The 21,131-nt window shown below is 36.9% G+C and overlaps 1 protein-coding gene across 1 annotated transcript in view; it reads left to right on the top strand.

The window, feature by feature from the left end:
* Positions 1–21,131, top strand: part of MIB1 (mindbomb E3 ubiquitin protein ligase 1) — a 130,470-nt gene that overhangs the window by 26,972 nt on the left and 82,367 nt on the right. Inside the window, exons 4-7 of the mRNA XM_032309412.1 lie at positions 2,955–3,059; positions 6,388–6,454; positions 7,772–7,976; positions 18,428–18,611. Coding sequence (XP_032165303.1) covers positions 2,955–3,059; positions 6,388–6,454; positions 7,772–7,976; positions 18,428–18,611 — 561 coding nt within the window. The remainder of the gene's footprint in view (positions 1–2,954; positions 3,060–6,387; positions 6,455–7,771; positions 7,977–18,427; positions 18,612–21,131) is intronic.

Raw genomic sequence — 21,131 nt, 5'->3', positions numbered from 1 at the left:
CCACCGAGGTGTGCCTAAAAAAACTTTTTTTTATGGAGAATTTCAAACATACATCAGAGTAGAAAGAACAGTATAACAAATTTCCATGTACCCAAAACCCAATTTCAAAAATTGTCAATAATTTTTAAAAATTCCATTTATTTGTTGAAGAAATCAGGTTCTCTGGATTTTTCTTGTTGATTCTTTATGGTATTCTTTTACTTGTTCCTCTAACCCTCGTGTTTCTTATAAACTAGTTGTTAGAGATAGAGGCTTGTTTAGATTAGGGTTCAATTTTGTTTTGGCAAGAGAACCTCATAAGTAGTGCACTGTGCTCTCTGGTACATCACATCAGGCATGCAAAATCTGATTATATTATTATTAGTGAGTTTAAGATTGATCAATGATATTGTCAGGTATTGTTAGTTTCTTTTCTTCAGCAACCTTTTACCTAATGGTTTTAGCAGCTATTCTACACATCTTTCTTAATCAGAATAGAAATTATAAAATTAATGTAGTTACTTTCTTAAGCCTTCTGTTTTGTTCCCCTCTCAGTAAGTCAGATCATATTAACAAATGAAGGAATTTCATTTAGGATTCAGAGCTTAACTAATGAACTTCCTTATATCCGAAGTAATTTGAAATATAAGATGAATTTGATTTAAATAAGTTTTGTAGTCTTTGTTTTTTAGTCAAATGCATTTTTGTGCCCCTTATAAAAATACAGACTTATGGGGTGCCTGGGTGGCTCAGTCGGTTAAGCAGCTGCCTTCAGCTCAGGTCAAGATCCTAGGGTCCTGGGGATTAAGCCCCACTACTAGCTCCCTGCTCAGCAGGGAGCCTGATTTTCCCTCTCCTTCCTGTTCGTGGTTTCTTGCTATCTCTGTCTCCTTCTCAAATAAATAAAATATATTTTTTTAAAGTTTTTATTTATTTGGCAGAGAGAGACACAGTGAGAGAGGGAACAGAAGTGGCAGGGGGAGTGGGAAAGGAAGAAGCAGGCTTCCTGCTGAGCAGGGAGTCCAATGCAGGGCTTGATCCCGGGACCCTGGGATCATGACCTGAGCCAAAGGCAGATGCTTAACGACTGAGCCACATAGGCACCCCATAAATAAAATGTTTATAAAAAATATATATATATAGAGGGGGGGGGACTTACTTGATCTAGCATTTTTAAAAAAGATTTATTTAATTAATTTATTTTAAAAAAGATTTTATTTATTTATTTATTTATTTGACACAGAGAGAGAGAGAGAGAGAGAGAGAACGAACACACAAGTAGGCAGAGAGGCAGGCAGAGAGAGGAAGGGAAGCAGCTCCCTGCAGAGAGCCTGATTCAGGGCTCCATCCCAGAACACTCAGATCGTGACCTGAGCTGAAGGCAGAGGCTCAATCCACTGAGCCTCCCAGCGCCCCTGATTTATTATTTTAGAGAGAATGCAAGCATTGGGGACAGGGGCAGAGGGAGAGAGAATCTTAAGCATGCTCCCTGCCCAGCATGGAACCTGATGTGGGGATCTCATGACCCCAGATCCCATCCTGAGCTGAAAGAAAGAGTTGAATAGTCATCCGATTGGGCTCAATCCCAGGACCCTGAGATCATGACCTGAGCCGAAGGCAGAGGCTCTACCCACTGAGCCACCCAGATGCCCCTCATTTTTTAAAGTTTATATGTGTTAATACTTTTTATAATGTATGATTTATTTCAAAATTAAAAATAAATAGACTTATGTAATAACAATTTAAAATCTTTCTCAAATGTTTGATTAAATCTTGAATCCTTTTTATCTTTACAAAAACATCATAAAACATATAACTTGCAAAATGATTTTTTAAATCAGGGTAAAAATAAGGAAGGATTATTATGTATCTTTTTTGAAATAGGTTATGCTTTAAAATTACGTTTTAAGGTCCTGCTTTTAAAATTATATTTAACATCAGCTTGGCATTCTAAGTAACTATAAGGAGTGGCTGATTAATTATCTGGATGGAGAAAAGTAATGAGTTACACATATTCAACTTCCCATTCATAGCTATAGACTGGTTTACTTGAGAACACCCGAATTCAGCACTCATTGTGTATTATTTTTATGCTGTTGATTCTTGGCCCTTAAGGAGTAACAACCCCAGTTGTTGTTGGTAGTGTTTTTGTTTTGTATTGTTTTGTTTTAATGTCAGAAGAGCTTATGAATCATCTGTTGTGTGTGGGGCCTAGATATTGTGTCTGGGTTTCCATTGTAGGCATGGTGTTTTAGCTTGGGTTTCTTCCCTTTTGGGGCAGCTGAGGAATATAGTGCTGGAGGAGCGATGTCAGCTCATCTTCCTTAAACATTGGCATCAAGCATTGTGCCACAGCTTTCAGCTCACCAGCGAGCAGATTTATCTTAAATCATTCTGGGTATCTGGTCAAAGATCTTCAATTTTGTAATGAATAATGGGTTTAAAATATACACTGTAATTGGGGCACTTGGGTGGCTTAGTGGTTTGGGCCTCTGCCTTCGGCTCAGGTCATGATTTTAGGGTCCTGGGATTGAGCCCCGCATCCGGCTCTCTGCTCAGTGGGGAGCCTGCCCACCCCCCGCCTCCTTCTCTGCCTACTTGTGATCTCTCTTTGCAAATAAATAAATAAAATCTTAAAATAATACACTATTCTTAAAGGGAAAACACTTTAAGAATCAAAATTTAAAATTTTGTATTGTATTCTGTATATTCTGGTAATCTATTATTATAATCACTAAGCCTCCCAATTCAAAATTTCTATAATGATTTTAGAAATTATCTTATAATTCTGGAATTATATCTCTAGTTATAATTGAGTTATATTGTTAGAAGTGACATATGTTTGACAAGTGTTTTTCATGATCCTGTTACATAAGATGATAGCTGAAATGATATGTAACATTATAAATGTAATTAAAAGAACTAACTTATCCTCTCTCCTTTAAAAAAATTGTTTTCCCTGACAATTCTCTTAGGTAACAGAAATCCAGGACTGGAGTGCATCAAGCCCTCATAGTGCAGCATATGTTCTCTGGGATAATGGTGCTAAGAACCTTTACAGAGTTGGCTTTGAGGGCATGGTGAGTAGTAAGAATCACAAAAGATAAAAATATTGGGTAGATGAAGGAAGGGAAATAAAGTAGCCCTTATTGTAATCCTTTTTTTTCCTTTTGTCATATTCTTTTGTCAGAATATAACCACCTGAATCATGACTTTGCAGTAGGAAGAAAATCTGTCAAGTGAGGTTATAATAAACTTTACATTTTTAGTACATTTGCTTATGCTGTTTGATAGTAAATATGATTTTGTCTTCAGTTAATATTTGGGTAGCTTGCCGTATATTGACCGTGTAGAGCTGATCCCTTATAAATCTGAGTTAGGGGCTTATTTACTAAAATCTATCAAAAAGATTTAGAATCATCTGTAAGGCTGCTCCTCAGGATGGACATGGACTATGGTATTATAATGAGGTTTTTATAGGATATTCGTATTCTAGCTCTGGTAGCTATTAAAAGTATAAATTATAATAAGTGTTACAGTTGTTTTTAAGGAGATTTTTTTTCCCCCTCTATTTTTAAAGAGTAGTGTTGGTAGTTGAAAATAATCTTGGGAATGCAAGCTGGTGTGGCCACTCTGGAAAACAGTATGGAGGTTCCTCAAAAGTTGAAAATAGGGACGCCTGGGTGGCTCAGTTGGTTAAGCAGCTGCCTTCGGCTCAGGTCATGATCCCAGAGTCTGGGATTGAGTCCCACATCAGGCTCCTTGCTCAGCAGAGAGCCTGCTTCTCCCTCTGCCTCTGCCTGCCTCTCTGTCTGCCTGTGCTCGCTCGCTCTCTCTCCCTCTGTCTCTGACAAATAAATAAAATCTTTAAAAAAAAAAAAAAAAAAAAGTTGAAAATAAATACCTTAGGACCCAGCAATCACACTACTGGGTATTTACACCAAAGATACAAATGTGGTGATCTGAAGGGGCATGTGCACCCTAATGTTTATAGCAGCAATGTCCACAATAGCTAAACTACAGAAAGAGTCAAGATGTCCACTGGCAGATGAATGGATAAAGAAGATGTGTGTGTATGTGTGTATATATACATAATGGAATATTACTGAGCCATCAAAAAATGAAATATTGCTATTTGCAACAACATGGATGGAACTAGAGGGTATTATGCTAAGTGAAATAAGTCAGAGAAAGACAATTACCATATGATCTCACTGATGTGCAGAATTTAAGAAACAAGGCAGAGGATCATAGGGAAAGTGAAGATAAAATAAGGTGAGATCAGAGAGGGAGACAAACCATAAGAGATTCTTAATTTTAGGAAACAGACTGAGAGTTGCTGGATGAGGTGGCTGGGTGATAGACTTTGGGGAAGGTTATGTGTTGTGAGCACTGGGTATTGTGTAAGACCGGCAAATCACAGACCTGTACTCCTAAAACAATACATTATGTGTTAATTAAAAAAAACAAAATCGGTGGGAAAAAAAGAAAATGATTGACCTAAAAACACTTCGAATTACATGCTTAGGAGAATAATGGTGGTTTATTCAATGGATTGCTCTGTATTTCTGCATTTCATGGATCACTGTTCAAATGTTGACCTCAGCTATTTAATTTATGGAGTACAACTAAATATTAATGCCAGAGTATTAATACCTTTTATATCTTTTCCATCTCAAATACATTCCTCCTTCAAAGAATTCTTTAACTTTTGTTTTGTCCCAACTGTTTTATGCCCCTTGGTAGGAGGGGAAAATATCCCACTGTCCCTTTGCTTTTTAATTTATTCCATTTATATGGAATAATGGTTATCCCATGTCCATAGCCCATATCCATAAATCCATTTATGTGGAATAAATATATTTATATGGGATAAGTTAAAAAGCCAAAACGTGAATCTAAAAAAATACCTGATTTGCCAATTTTAATACTTGCAAATAGCATTAGTTTCCAGTTTTTTGTTAGTATTTTTATGCCTCCTCCTGTTTTTAAATTGTGAATTTTGGGGGGATTCTGATTATTGCTTCAGATGAAGCCTTAGAAGTTATATGTGCAGAGGTACTTAATGAGCAGTATATATATATAGTGATGTATATATATATAGTGTGTGTGTGTAGGTTGATCCTTTTTGATGGCTGAGTAGTATTCTGCTGTATGGTTATGCCATTATTTAATAGTTCTCTTAATGGTATCTGGGTTTTTGTTTTTTTTTTAATTGTTGCAAACATTTCAGTAAGCATCCTTGTGCGCATTTATGCTTGTATTTTTTTAGGATAGATTCCTAAAAGTGGAATTATTGGATTAAAGTATCACATTAAAACAATTTGATCCCTTGTCTCTTTGGCTAGGACTGAGCGAAATGTGATGCTCTAGTGGCAGAAGAAGCTATAAAAAAGGGAGTTGAGGTGTGTGTGTGTGTGTGTGTGTGTGTGTTTCCCTCTCTCTCTCTATAAGGGAGCTCCTTTCCTTAATACAGTAAGTATATACTGACCCCTTATGCTATTAGGCACTTTAAAATAAATCTAAATGTTTATAGTAACTCTCAAGGTTGCTCTTCTAAGTTCACATTTTCTGACAACTGCCTCCCTGTTGAGATACTTAAAAAATAATTTGTTTTCTTATAAAAACTAAGTGGGAAGGAACTTGAGTTGCCCAAGTTAGGAAGTAAGGACTAAAGTTTACATAAATAGAAAAATTAACTGGCTAAGGAACCAAAAGACTGGATTGGGTCCTGTCCGTTTGTATTTTCTGTTTACCTTTGGATAATTTTCTTTATTAAATGAGTTAATACCTGCCTTGTGTATGTCATAAAATTGACTGAACAGAGCAAAATGAGTTGTGCTGTTTCATTTTGTAAAAGTATCTTTAAAATGGAATGTGTTATATACATTTTAAATACTAGGTATTTGTTGAGGTCTTATATGTGTTTTTGTAAATATTTCAATGGTAAAGATCTAGGCATCTTAATTTTTAACTTTCAAGGAAAGCTAAAGGTAAATAAAGTATAACCTATCTGAGGATCAGTCTTTTAATTTTTTTTTTTTTAAAGATTTTATTTATCAGAGAGAGGGGGGGGGAGAGCGAACACAGGCAGACAGAATGGCAGGCAGAGGCAGAGGGAGAAGCAGGCTCCCTGCTGAGCAAGGAGCCCGATGTGGGACTCGATCCAAGTCGCTGGGATCATGACCTGAGCCGAAGGCAGCTGCTTAACCAACTGAGCCACCCAGGCGTCCCCAGTCTTTTAATTTTTGATGGGTGCTTTTGAAAGCAGTGTTTAGTGTGACTGTTAACCTAGAGCTACTAACTTTTGTGGAGGGTATGTTCTGAATGAACATTTTTGCCTATTTTAGGTACTGAGCTATACTTGAAGTTTTCAAGCGTGATTTTTCTGGTTTCTTTTCTTCTTAGTCTGATCTCAAGTGTGTCCAGGATGCCAAGGGAGGTTCTTTCTACAGAGATCACTGCCCTGTGCTAGGTGAGTCAGCAGACTAGTGAAAATTACTAAATAGTGTGTCAGAATTTATGAAATCAGAAAATGTTTAAATTAGGCTCTAAAAAAAGTTATTTAAGGAGATACTTTTTGGGTTTTATTTTGGTTTTTGAAGTATGCATTTTTTAAATTTATTCAGACTCTGAAGAAGTTGTCATATCTTGAGAATTGATATACTACTTATATGTCATAATCTTTTTGAAACCTTTGTTTTTTGGTTATAAACATGTTGAAAAATTTTGTTAGACATACTGAATTTGTGTTAGACTTTCAGTATGTCTTAAGTATTGATAATAGAATCTGACAATTTAATGCTTATAAATTCCTTAGAATTTTTGTAAAATCGCTTTCTAAATATAAAAATAAAAAATTAAGGTTATATAATTAACAAATTTTCACGTGTCATTAAATAAGAAAAAGATAAGAAAACAATATTATCTTCATATTACGGATTCTTTATTGCTGGTGAATATTTACCACATTCTTCTAATTAAGGCTTTAGTCTCCGAATGCTTGCCTATGTTCCTCTTTTTAAATAGCTTTATCTCCCTTTTGGCTAAAAAGTGCTGTTTTCTTATAGCATACCCTGTTTTTTTTTTTTTAAAGGAGAATGTGGAAGAAATATCTATATTTTTGACAAGATCATCCCTTTTTCTTGCTTTCAGAAACTTCCTTGTTTTGTGTCTTGCCTTCAGAGGAAAAGTGTAGAATCAGCATACATATTTTGGGTCCCTTGTCATGGTGTTTTCTGATCATGAGTCCTGACTAGAACTAGTTTTGAAAATAATCTAAGGAAAGAACTTACAAATATTTAAAAATGTTCCTTAGGAAAAAAATCACAGGGGTCATTTGGTAAAAAATAGTACTAAGTAGTTCAGAGAAGAAAATAATTTCAAGGTTCTCTTTCATATTTTCTAGCTAATTATTGTGACTATAGTTAGTTACCGAACCTCAATAATGTAATTGTAGTGTAGTTATTGCATGAATAGTCAGCAAGTCATCCAGGCAGAAAAGTGAATGTTTTCAAAACCCCGAACTTTGATAGAGGTTTGCATAGTCTAATAGATTCTGCTCTTGTTCAATTGTTGTAAATCATCACATTATTTGAGTTTGTGAGTCTGATTATTTTCTTTCTTTTGATGCTAACTCCAGAATCTGATATTTATTGAGTATTCTCTCAGAACATTTTAAGATTAGATTAAGATGAAAATATGTAGAGCTTGTTTTTATTTAAAAATAATGCAGTTGCATGATATTGTTGTGGTTTTTCTTTTCCTCTCTCAACTCCCTCTATAATTACAGGCGAGCAAAATGGCAATAGGAATCCTGGTGGATTACAGATCGGTGACTTGGTAAATATAGATCTTGACCTAGAAATTGTACAGTCTTTGCAGCACGGTCATGGAGGCTGGACTGATGGCATGTTTGAGACTTTAACTACAACTGGAACTGTTTGTGGCATTGATGAAGATCATGACATTGTAGTACAGTATCCAAGTGGCAATAGGTTGGTAATATTTCTTAATTTTTAGTAATGGTAAATAAAGTTAGTATGTAGAGGAAAGAGCCTTAGAGAAAGCAAATAATGTGCTATAATCAAAGACTCCTTAAAGCTAGCTGTTAGATAGTAGATAAAAATCCAGAATATGTTGGTAAAGTGGAGGAGAACAAGTGATAAGAAGTGTGTGTGTGGTATGTATATGAATTTATATGAATATATTTATGATACAATGTTTTATCTACTTTTTTCTTCCTGCTGGAGCAGAATATGTTGTATCAGTATGAGGTAAAATATAGTTAAAAAGTTTTTTGTTCACAATGGACTGTATCAGTCTGAATGAGAAGAATAAAATTAGAACTCTGACTCGTATCTCCAGAGAGTCATCTCTTGGTAGCATAGCTTTTTTTTTTTTTTTTTTAAAGATTTTAATTTATTTATTTGACAGAGAGAGATCACAAGTAGGCATAGAGGCAGGCAGAGAGAGAGAGAGGAGGAAGCAGGCTCCCTGCTGAGCAGAGAGCCCGATGCGGGACTCGATCCCAGGACCCTGAGATCATGACCTGAGCCGAAGGCAGCGGCTTAACCCACTGAGCCACCCAGGCGCCCGGTAGCATAGCTTTTTCTTGCCACAGACATGGGCATGTATCAGTCCTTATTAGTAACATCAATTGCATGCATTTCTTCACTCTGTACCTTTGTACATACAGTTTCTTCTATGTGCAATACTTTTTTCTCCCTCTTTGTCTGGATTAACTCCTCTGCATCCCATAAATACTGCATTTTTGTGTTTTGGGAACCTTCTCTCGTATTCCACTCTCCCTGGTATATGCATTCCTCTGTTTAGGTCTCCTGTTATATATGAAAATGGTTATTTATTTTGCGTCTAGGTTGCAAGTTTCTTGGAGGTTTTTATTTATTTGCTCTTAAGGGCTAAAATATATTCAACTGGGGTGCCTGGATGGCCCAGTGGGTTAAAGCCTCTGCCTTCGACTCAGATCATGATCCCAGGGTGCTGGGATCGAGCTCCGCACTGGGCTCTCTGCTCAGCCGGGAACCTGCTCCCCTTCCTCTCTCTCTCTGCCTGCTTGTGATCTCGGTCTGTCAAATAAATAAAATCTTAAAAAAAAAAATTCTGTTCTTTAAAACATAAAATAAAATATATTCAATTTACCAATATGGTTGTATTTTAAAGAAAAAGTGGTAGTTAAATTGAATAGTTGTCAAAGCTTTATTACTGACATATACATAAAGAAATGAACTTGTTGAGTTCTTTAGGGGAGGAATTATATATAGATAATGAAACAATTAACATGAAATTGCTTACCAGAGGGTAGAATTAACTCTAATTATGTTAAAATCTTAAGGATACATGTGATAATACCAAGAGATGAAGAAAAACCTTTGACAGAATTCCACTTCCTTTCATGATAAAAACTACATAAAGCAGTAACAGAAGGGCACTTCTTCAGCCTGGTAAAGGGCATCTGTGAAAACCCACGCTAATATCATAATTGGTGGAGATTGAATGCTTTTCCCGTAAAAACAGGAACAGAATAAAAATGTCTGCCCTCCCCACTCTTACTCAGCATTGTTCTAGAGGGTCTAGCCAAGACAGGCAAGAAAAATAAATAAAAGGAGGAAGTAAGAGAAGAGAAGGAGTTAAACCATTTTTATTCACAGGTGACATGATCTTGTATATAAAAAGCATAAGGAATTCACAAAAATCTATTAGAGCTAATAAGTGAGTTCAGCAAAGTTGCAGGGTACAAGATCAATGTAGAAAAGTCAGTTGCGTTTTTGTAGATTGGCAATGAGCAATTTGAAAATGAAATTAAGAAAACAGTTTCATTTATAGTAGCATCATAAAGAATAAAATACTTAAGAATTAGTTTAGCCCAAGAAGTGCAAGACTTGGGGAGCCTGGCTGGCTCAGTTGGCAGAGCATGTGACTCTTGATCTTGGGGTCATGAGTTTGAGGTCCTATTGGATATAGAGATTTTTTTTTTCCTTTAAGATTTTATTTATTTGAGAGAGAGAGAATGAACTGGGTGAGGAGTAGAGGGAGAAGCAGACTCCCTGCTGAGCAAGGAAGCCTGATGTGGGACTCTGAGATCATAACCTGAGCCTAAAGCAGATGCTTAACCAACTAAGCCACTCGGGTGCCCCTGTAAAGATTACTTTAAAAAAGTAAGTCCAAGACTAGTACACTGAAAACTATAAAACATTGTTGAAGGAAATTGAGGAAGATCTAAGTAAATGGAAAGACATCTTATGCTTATGGATCGGGAGATCTGATACTATGCAGATGGTGTATTAGTTTCCTTGGGTTGCCATAACAGATTGCCACAGACTTGGTGGCTTAAACAACAGCACTTTATTCTTTCACAGTTATGGAAGGCTACATACAAGTCCAAAGTCAAGGTGTTGGTGGGATTGGTTCCTTGTGGAAATTCTAAGGGAGAATCTGTTCTATGCTTCTCCTAACTTCTGGTGGTTGTTGGCAATCTATGGTGTTCCTTGGCTTGCAGATGCATCACTCATTTCTCTATCTCTGTCTTCCCATGACCTTCTCCTCGGTGACTCTGTGTGTCCCTGTGTCTTCATGGGTCCTCTTTTTTTTTTTCCCCCCGCTGGGTATAGATTTTATTTTCAAATGCATTCAAATCAATCTGATTGGTCAAACTCAGCTAGTTGTAGAAAATCATTTGAGACGGAGAGCCACGTAAACAATTCCCCAACTCCACTGTTTTATTTTGGTCAATATTTGTAGCTTTGCCATCCATAAGGAAAGAACCCTGAGAAGACATAGAAGGAAGTTAATTGAACTCATGGGAATTCTAAAATCTTTTACATAAAAATGACCAAAGCTAACTTCATATGACCTTCTTATAAGGACACCACTCATTGGATTTAGGGCCCATCCTAATCCAGTATGACTTCCTTTTATTGATTACATCTGCAAAGACCCTGTTTCTAAATATGGTCATATTCAGAGGTACTGGTGATTAGGATTTCAACATTTCTTTTTGGAGGACATAATTCAGCATATATCATGGCAGTTTTCCCCAAACTAATCGAATTTAATGCAATCCATATTAAAACCCCCCAGTGCCAGGGCACCTGGGTGGCTCAGTGGGTTAAGCCTCTGCCTTCAGCTCAGGTCATGGTCTCAGGGTCCTGGGATCGAGCCCCGCTTCGGGCTCTCTGCTCAGCAGGGAGCCTGCTTCCCTTCCTCTCTTTCTCTGTCTGCCTCTCTGCCTGCTTGTGATCTCTGTCTGTCAAATAAATAAATAAAATTAAAAAAACAAAAACAAAAACAAAAAAAGAACCCTGGTGCCTTTTTTATAGAAATCGGCAGCCTAATTCTATAGTTCATATGGAAATTGAAGTGACCCAGATTAGCCAAAATAATTTTAAAAAGAAAAACAAAATTGGAGGACTCACACTTCCTAATTTCAAAATTTATGATAAAGCTACAGTATCAAGACAGTATATTACTGACATAAAATGGACATGTAGATTGATGGGACAGGGGTTGAGAGTTTGAGAATAAGCCTTTGCATTTAAGGTCATTTGATTTTTGACAAGGGTCCAGCACAGTTTGGTGGGGGAAAGAACAGTTTTTTCAATAGATGATGCTGATAACATATACCGGCTTACCTTGCAGATATTATAGGGTCAGTTTCAGACCATTGTAATAGGTGAGTCAAGTGAAGTGTTGGTTTCCTAGTGTGTATAAAAGTTATGTTTACACAATACTGTAGTTTATTAAATATGCAGTTATACCTTAAATACTTATTGCTAAAACATTAACTATAATCTAAGCTATCTGTGAGTTTTCATCTTTTGGTGCCCATATCAGTGTTGATGGCTGCTGCATGATCAGGGTGGTGGTTGCTGAAGCTTGGGGTGGCTGTGGCAATTTCTTTTTTCTTTCCTTTTTTTTTTTAAATTTTAAGGATTATTTGTTTATTCCTTTATTTGTCAGAGAGAGAGAGGAAATGCACAAGCAGGAGGAATGGCAGGGAGGGAGAAGGAGGCTCCCCAGTGAGTAAGGAGCCTGATGAGGGACTCGATCCCACGACCCTGATATTATGACCTGAGCCAAAGGCTGATGTTTAACTGAGTCACCCAGGCATCCCTTTGGCAGTTTCTTAAGACAGCAGTGACCTTTGTTGCATTGATTGACTCTTTCTTTCATGGATGGTTTCCTCTGTGGTATGTAGTGCTATTTGATAGCATTTTACCCACAGAATAACTTTCACAACTGGAGTTAGTCTTTTCAAAACCTGCCTCAGCTCTGTCACCCAAATTTATGTAATTTCTAAATCCTTTGTTGTTATTCCACAATCTCCACAGCATCTTCACCAGTAGATTTCTTCTCAAGAAGCTACTTTCTGTGTTCATCTATAAGAAACAACTCCTCATCTGTTAAAGTTTGATCATGAGCTTGTAGCCATGCAGTTAAATCCTCAGGCGGCACTCCTAATTCTAGTTCTTTTCTTGTTTCCAGCACATTTCCACTGACTTCCTCCACTTAAGTCTGGAACCCCTTAGAGTCACCCCTGAGGGTTCGAATCAACTTTTCCCCAAACTCCTGTTAGTGTTGATATTTTGCCCTCTTGCCATGAATTGTGAAAGTTCTTAATGCCATCTAGAATGGCAGATCCTTTTCCAAAGGTCTTCAGTTTACTTTGCTGAATTCCATTGGAAGAATCACCATCTATGAGAGATAAAGCCTTACAAAAATGTATTTTTATTTTTACGCTATTTATTTATTTATTTATTTTTAAATATTTTGTTTATTTGACAGAGAGAGAGAGCACAGGCAGGGGGAGAGGCAGAGGGAGAAGCAGACTCCCCGCTGAGCAGGGAGCCTGATACAGGGCTTGATCCCAGGACCCCGGGACCATGACCTTAACTGAAGGCAGTCACTTAACCGACTGACCTACCCAGGTGCTCTTTATATATTTTTACAGATTTATTTATTTGGGGGAGAGAGCGTTGAGGGGAGGGCCAGAGGGAGAGAAGGAATCCAAATAGACCTCTGCTGGTGGGGCACCTGACTTGCAGTTTGATCACACCACCCTGAGATCACAACCTGAGCCGAAATCTAGAGTTGGATATTTAACCAGCTGAGCCACCCAGATGCTCTCAAAATGTATTTGTAAATTATAAGATTTGAAAGTCAGAATTATTCCTTGATCCGTGGGCTGCAGAATGCTGTTGTATTAGGAGGCATGAAAACAGCAGTCGTCTCATTGTGCTTTCCATCATAGCTCTTGGGTGACAATATGCATTGTCAATGCTACACTATTTCTAAAGGAATTTTTTTTCCTGAGCCGTATGTTTCATCAGTGGGCTTGAAATATTCAGTAAACCATATTATAAAGAGATGTGCTGTCATCCAGGCCTTGCTGTTCCCTTTATAGAGCACAGGCTGAGTGATTTAGCATAATTCTTCAGAGCCCTAGGATTGTCAGAATGGTCAAGGACATTGGCTTCAACTTAAAGTCACCAGCTGCAGTAGCCACTAACAAGACAGTCAGCCTGTTCTTAAAAGCTTTAATCTGGGCACTGACTGCTCCTCTCTAGCTGTGAAAAGTCTGAATAGCATCTTCTTCCAAGAGAAGGCTGTTTGTCTATACTGAAGCACTGTTGTTCAGTGTAGCCGCCTTCATTAATGATCTTACCAAGATCTTCTGGGTCACTTGGGGCAGCTTCTCCATCAGCACTTGCTGCTTCACCTTGCACTGTGACGTCATGGAGGTGGCTTCTTGCCTTAAACCTTATGAACTAACCTCTGCCAGCTTCAGACTTCTTTTTGGTAACTTCCTGATCTCTCTCAGCCTTCCCAGAATTGAAGAGAGTCAGGGCTTTGCTTGGGATTAGGCTTTGGCTTAAGGGAATGTTGTGGTTGGTTTATCTTCTATCCAGATCATTCAGACTTTCTCCATCTCAGGAATAAGACTTTTTCACTTATCATTCATGTTTTCACTGGGGTAACACTTTGGATTTCCTTCAAGGCCTTTTACTTTGCATTTACAATTTGGCTAACTTGTTAAAGGGGCCTAGTTTTCAGCCTATCTAGGCTTTTGACATGCCTTCCTCCCTAAGGTGAATAATTTCTAGCTTTTGATTTAAAGTGAGAGATTTGTGATTTTCCTTTCCCTTGAACACTTAGAGGCCATTGTAAGGTAATTAATTGGCCTAATTTAATAATGTTGTGTCTCAGGGATTGGGAGGCTGGAGGAGAGGGAGAAAGATGGTAAAACTGGTAAACTTCTGGTCTTTGCAGCAATCCAGACACACACATTTATAGACTTAAGTTTTCTGTCTTACATGGGTTTGGCTCCCTAAGTCAATTGCAGTAGTAACATCAGAGATCATTGATCCAGCAAAAAACCAAAAAACAAAAACAAAGATCACTGATCACAGATCATCATAACAAATATAATGTTTGAAAACTGTGAGAATTACCAAAATGTGATAGAGGTAGGAAGTGAGTGAATGCTATAGGAAAAGTGGCATCAGTAGCCTTGCTCATCGCAAGGTTGCCATAAACTGTTAATTAATTAATTAGTTAATTTTTAATTTTATTTTTTTATTTGACAGAGATCACAAGTAGGCAGAGAGACAGGCAGAGAGAGAGAGAGGAAAGCAGGCTTCCTGCCGAGTGAAGAGCCCAATGTGGGGCTCGATCCCAGAACTCTGGGATCATGACCCGAGCCGAAGGCAGAGGCTTTAACCCACTGAGCCACCCAGGTGCCCCTAAACTGTTAATTTATAAACACTGTCTATGCAGCACAATAAAATGAGGTATACTCATACGAACATCTAATTATTGTGTTCTATGCCTTAAACTAATCTAATGTTATATGTCAGTCATACCTCAAATAATTCAGTAAATAAAGCTGCAATGAAACAAACATGGTGCTGAGTCAGCTAGTTATCAATATGCAAAGAATAAGATTGGACCCCAACTATATTACCATGTAGAAATATGAAATAAAAATTCAATCATACACCTAAGTGTAAGAGCTAAAACTATAGAACTCTTAGAACAAAACAGAAGTGTAAGTCTGTGCGACTTTGGATTAAACATACGACCCCCAAAGCAGAAGAACCAAAGAAGAAGTAAAACTGGACATCATCAAATTTAAAAATTTTGTGTTTTGAAGGAAGCTAACAGTGAAAAGACAATGGAGTAAGAGAAAATATTTACAAATCATATGTCTGATTTGGGACTTGTGTCTAGAGTATACAAAGAACTCCTAAAATTCAACAATAAAAGACAACTAACCCATTTTAAAAATGGACAAAATATTTAAATAGAGATTTTTCCAGAGAAAATACAGATATGACCAATAAGTGCATTGTGTTAATTTGCTAAGGCTGTTTTAACAAAATACTACAGATTGAATGGCTTAACCAACAGAAATCAATTTTCTTACTGCTGGGGTAAGGGAATGTTATGTCCTCACATGGCCTTTTCTCTGTGCATGCTGAGAGAAAGAGAGACCTTTCTCTCTCTTCATAAGAGGAACAGACCCTCTTATGAAGACATCAGTCCTGGTGGATTAGTGCCCCACCTTTATGACTTTATTTAATCTTAATATTTCCTTAAAGGCCCTATCCAAATACAGTCACAGTATGGGTTAGGAGTTAACACCCATGAAGAAGATGCTCCATGTTATTAGTTATTAGGGAAATGTAATTTAAAATCACAGTGAGATACCACTTCACATACTAGAATGACTAAAATAAAAAAAAGTATGTGATTAAAGTGTTGGTGAGGGTGTGGAGAAATGAGAATGAAATCCTCATACATTGATGGTAGGAATGTGAAGTGGTCTTGATGCTTTGGAAAACAGTTTGGTAGGTCCTCAAAATGTTAAATATAGAGTTAACATATGACCTAGCTGGTCCACTCTTAGGTTTATAGTCAAGAAAATTGAAAACATGTGTCCACACAAAAACCTATACATGAATTTTTGTGTAAGTGTTATTCATAACACCCTAAATATGGAAACAACCCACATGTCAACCAACTGATCAATGGATAAAAAAAATATGATGCATACATATAATGGAATATTATTCAGCCATAAAAAGGAATGGCATACTGACATATGCTGCATATAGATAAATCTTAAAATATTGTGCTCAGTGAAAGAAGCCTGTCACAAAAGGTCACGTATTATGTGATTTATGTAAAATATCCAGAATAAGCAAATACGTAGAAACAAAGTATGTTAATGGTTGTTAAGGGCTGGAGTGAGAGGTAAATGTGGATCGACAACTAATCATTTTGGTATCTTGTGGTGATGAAAATTAGACAGTACTTGGATGTATGAGGCTACAAATATACTAAAACCACCAATTTCACTTTAAATGAGTGAATTGTATATTAATTATATCTCAAAGCTGTTAATAAAAAGAGAAGGAAATCTTAAATTTACACATTTTAAGTTCAGATTAGCATGTAAACATTTAGTGTTACTTTTTACTAACATTTTGTTACCTTGTCTGTTGTTTGGAAATATTAAGATAAATTGGGATTATTGCTTGCCAAATTCTTTCTTGGTCAGAATTCTTTCTCGGGCAGTAGTGTCAACAGAAATATGACATTTGAATTCTAGAAAATCAATCTTTTTTGTTGCTCTTTTTTTCAACAAAAATGTTATAAGTACTTAACCTGTATTAGCCCTATGATCAGTGCTAGGAGTACAAAGACAAGATATGGTCCTCTGCTTTGAAGGGGTTTCCCTTTTAGTTTGGATAGACAAAACCAGGAAGAACTGTGTTAAAATGGTGTAAGTAATTATGATGGATGAGTATTCACGGTATTCTGAAGCATGGTGATTTTAATGAGGCAAATCAGAAGAAACTTCAGAGAGAAAATTACCTGTGGAGTGAGTTTAGAAGATGGAGTTTTCATCAGGGAGGCAACACTGGAAGCAGAGGGAACAACTTGAGGGAGTGCTGTCATGCTCTGGTGCTATCATAGGTCTCATCAATTTTGGAGTATTGGGAGCAAAGTAAAAAGCACCAGGATTGTAAGGCTAGAAGAAAATGTATGCGTATCTGATTTTTTTTCTTAACTGGTCAGATGCACTTCTTTCTCTTTGTGATTGCTTTAGAAAGTAAAGTTTGCTTACATGGTTACTTGAACTTAGTAAGTTTTTATATGTATGATCTCTTAGAGTCTTTTATATGCTGATGACCATTTGAATTAAGGGGAGGAGGGAATAGTATGTCATATTGTAAAAACTTGTTTGGGGAACCTTTTTTCTGTGGAGTGACATATAGGACTGGGGGGAAATGTGTTATATATTGTGGTACCTCTATTTGATAAAATATTAAGTAGTCAATAAAATGGTAGTCATGAAGATGGTAGCAACATAGACAAATGCTTATTATAGCAAAGAAGAAATCAGAATCCAGATTTGTTTTGAGGCGGTGATTATAATCTTGTGAAATACCCATGTGTGACAAGTTGAAAGTAGTACTTTTTTTATCCATAAGCTTATTAATGGTATAGAGAAATGCTGCACTATCTAGGGAAATTTGGCTCTATCAGAATCATAAGCAAATATATTCTATGATTAGGTAGCTTTTTAAGAATCACTAGTGAAATACTGACCTCATGTGTACTAAGATGTTCATGGAGAGATGTTCTTTATAGTATTATTTGTCATAGTGAAAATTTGAAAATACTTTAAATGACAGTAGGAAAATGGCCAACTGCTTTAGTGTATAATCTTGCAGTGGACTGCTGCTGTGGCCAGTGAATTGAAATAAGTAGTACTGTATCTGTCACACTGAAAAAGAGATATATATAAAATCTCCTATTTATGAAAAAGGAAATGACTCTGTCTCCATTATAAATATTAGCACATTAAAGTAGTAGCACACTCACAGACCTGTACCCCTGGGGATAAAAATACATTATATGTTTATAAAAAAATAAGAAAATTTAATAAAAAATAAAATAAAATAATAACATACTCAAGGATGTCTATTTTTGTCCTAATTTCATTAGATTTTGTTTTTAATTGGAGCATAATTGACACTAGAATGAGTATTAACAGTGGTTAGTAGTGGGATAGGAAATGGTGATCCAGGTGTGTTTGTGTGAAATAGAAATTTCACTTTATATGTTTCTGAAATGTTTTAATACTTAACAATAAGTAGGTATTTTATAACAATTTTTGAAACATGCAAAAGAAAGCAAGAGAGAAGTATATTAGGGTGGTGATTACAGATAAGTCTTTTCTTAAAAGTTATACATGATACAGTTATAAAAAGAAATACGTATCATGCAAGTTGTCATTGCAAAGGATTGCTTTACTCTGTTGATGTGTCACAGAATTTTTCCCTTCAGTGTTTAACTAAGAATGTTGTATTAAAATTAAGTTAGACTTACCCATTTTGAGTTTTGTCTTGATTTTTAGGTGGACCTTCAATCCTGCTGTTCTCACGAAAGCAAACATTGTCCGAAGTGGGGATGCTGCTCAGGGTGCAGAAGGAGGCACCTCACAGTTTCAAGTGGGTGATCTTGTACAAGTTTGTTACGATCTGGAAAGAATCAAACTTCTACAGAGAGGACATGGAGAATGGGCTGAAGCTATGCTCCCAGTAAGTATATCTAAAATAGTTTCAGACTAGGAATGATAAAATAGTTTTAGATGAGGAGTTATATTATGCTAATGTAGTTTTAAAAAATACTTTAATTTTGGAAAATAAATTAGCATAAACCTTTGAGAATTGTACTCTTCATTGGCCGCTAGGCGTACTTAATGCCTTTTACTTTCTAATTTGTTCCAGTTAAATTAGCCCAGGAAGGTCCAAATATGGCAGCAGTTAATATTTTTTGAAAGAGTTGTTAGTAGAGAATGTCATGTAGGTAGAAGGCAACAGAGACTTTCCTGATTCTTAACCCCAGAGTGAGAGAGATGTGCTCATCCAGTTACCAGCAGTGCTGGACCGTTGCTGCTTTTCTCACTTGGGGGCCTGGCTCTCTAAAACACAGAGTGTGAAAGAACAACTCTGAATGTGTGCCTTCTGTGGTGGCTTTGCTCCCAAAGAGTTACGGTTTAATTTTTAATTTATTCATTCAATACATTTTTACCAAATGTTCAGCAACAACGGAAAAGTTTGTTTGTTCTACCCTCCTGGCATCTATCTTCTTTCTCCATCTGTGTCTTTCTGTCCCATCCTTCTGTACTACCCATTCTGTCCTGCCTTCCTCCTCATATTGTTTTGCCGCCCCCCCCCCCATACATTCTTGCTCTGTACTCCCATTTCCATCCTCTCCTTCCTTCCTTGTTATGTCCTCCTATCATCCAGTCACCTAACTGGTCCTCTCCTGTCCCCCCAGGTCCCATTCCATTCAGTGCCTCCTTCCTCTACCAAGTACCTTCCCTCCCATCCCTCTTCATGTCTCATCCCTGCACCCTAATGTGTTGTCTAGTGCCTGTCCTAGCTAGCACCTCCTTTTCCTGTCTAGCCCCATTGCCTATCTCATTTAGTCCTCTGCTCCCTCCCATCGTGTCCAGGTCCCCCTCCCATCCTTCATGGTGTGTTGTCCTTCCATCAGTCCATCCTTCCTTCCTACCTTAATCCTTCAGCAGATACTTTAGCAAAATGTGCCTGTCAGGCTTCAAGGATGTAACAGTGAATGAAAGAAAAGAAATTCATTGTTACGGTGCTTTTATTCGAAGACATTTCATAGTTTGCAGATGCTGCTCGTGTTTTTTATTGCTTTAGTTACATAGTGACTAAGTGATAGTTGTGTATGTTCTGTAGGAGCTGTATTTTGGAACTTTATTTTTTATTTATTTTTTAAAAAGATTTTATTTGTTTATTTGACAGACAGAGATCACAAGTAGGCAGAGAGGCAGGCAGAGAGGGAAGCAGGCTCCCTGCTGAGCAGAGAGCCCGATGCGGGACTCCATCCCAGGACCCTGAGATCATGACCTGAGCGGAAGGCAGCAGCTTAACCCACTGAGCCACCCAGGCGCCCTGAAACTTTATTTTTGTCCAAAAAATTAAGTAGTATATGATCTGTTTGTTTGCTTTTGATATTGAAGTTGGTTAAAAAAATATATCGATTGTCTTTAAGCCTAACTATAGTGTGGTGTTACATAAATGTAATTTTTTGACATGCTTTTATAGGAGTAACGTATACTATTTTAAGAATTTTTAGATTCAAGATTTAAGATTTAGATTTTTTTAGATTTAGATTTAAGATTTAAGATTTAGGTTTTTTAAAATATTTTATTTTTTTATTTTTAAATAAACATATAATGTATTACTAGTCCCAGGGGTCAGTCAAGATGTTTTTGTTTTTCCCCTTAGCAATGACACCTTATATGTAACAGCTTATGTCTTTGAAGTGCCCAGTTATTCTAAGCACTGTGCTAAATGATGAATATATACATACATGTGCACAAACATACGTGTATACACACATAGATACATACACAGACTTTATTTATCCTGGGAATATTATAAGCAGGTGGTGGTATGGCATCCTTATTTTAAAGATGAGGAAGTCAGAGCTAGGATTCTGAACTGGAGTTTGAACCCAAACCTGTTCTATTTCAAAGCCCAAGTCATCGGTCTCCCATAGTAAGTTGCTGTATAAGAAAAACCTGTAGATTATATCTGTAGGGGAATTCTGGGATTCCAGTGGTAGTGGTGTAGAATTTTAATCTTCCCTAATCATCTTGATAAAAATAGTCAATAACTGGATTAGCATAACCAAAAAAACCCAAAGCTGCAAACATCTGTATAAAAACCAGGTTACAGAGTAGCCTATTGAACTCTGAAATACGAGCTAGTAGTGAGAAAATACTGACAGCTACTAGATCTACATCTGTCTGTCCAGCAGCAGAGAGAATTAATTGGCATCGGATGGCCCTGAAACAGAGGGACTCCAACATTGCTAACAAGTATTCATTGGCTAGTCTAGATTAATGTAGAAACAACAGCCTTGGGAGGACTCTTTCAGACTCCATTTTGGGGTGAGGGTAATAGGTCCATGCTAAAGGTTAAAGGAATTAGAAATGCCTGGGTCTGACAACTCTCAAAATTAACCAGCCATAGCTCCTTTCCTCTAGAGAGCCTTCCCATTAAGGAAGAACTGAGGGAATA

This window comes from Mustela erminea, chromosome 13, assembly GCF_009829155.1.
Source record: "Mustela erminea isolate mMusErm1 chromosome 13, mMusErm1.Pri, whole genome shotgun sequence".
In the NCBI taxonomy this organism is placed as follows: domain Eukaryota; kingdom Metazoa; phylum Chordata; class Mammalia; order Carnivora; family Mustelidae; genus Mustela; species Mustela erminea.
The sequence above is the reverse complement of the archived record's forward strand: the minus strand, read 5'-3'. Positions and strand labels throughout refer to the sequence as shown.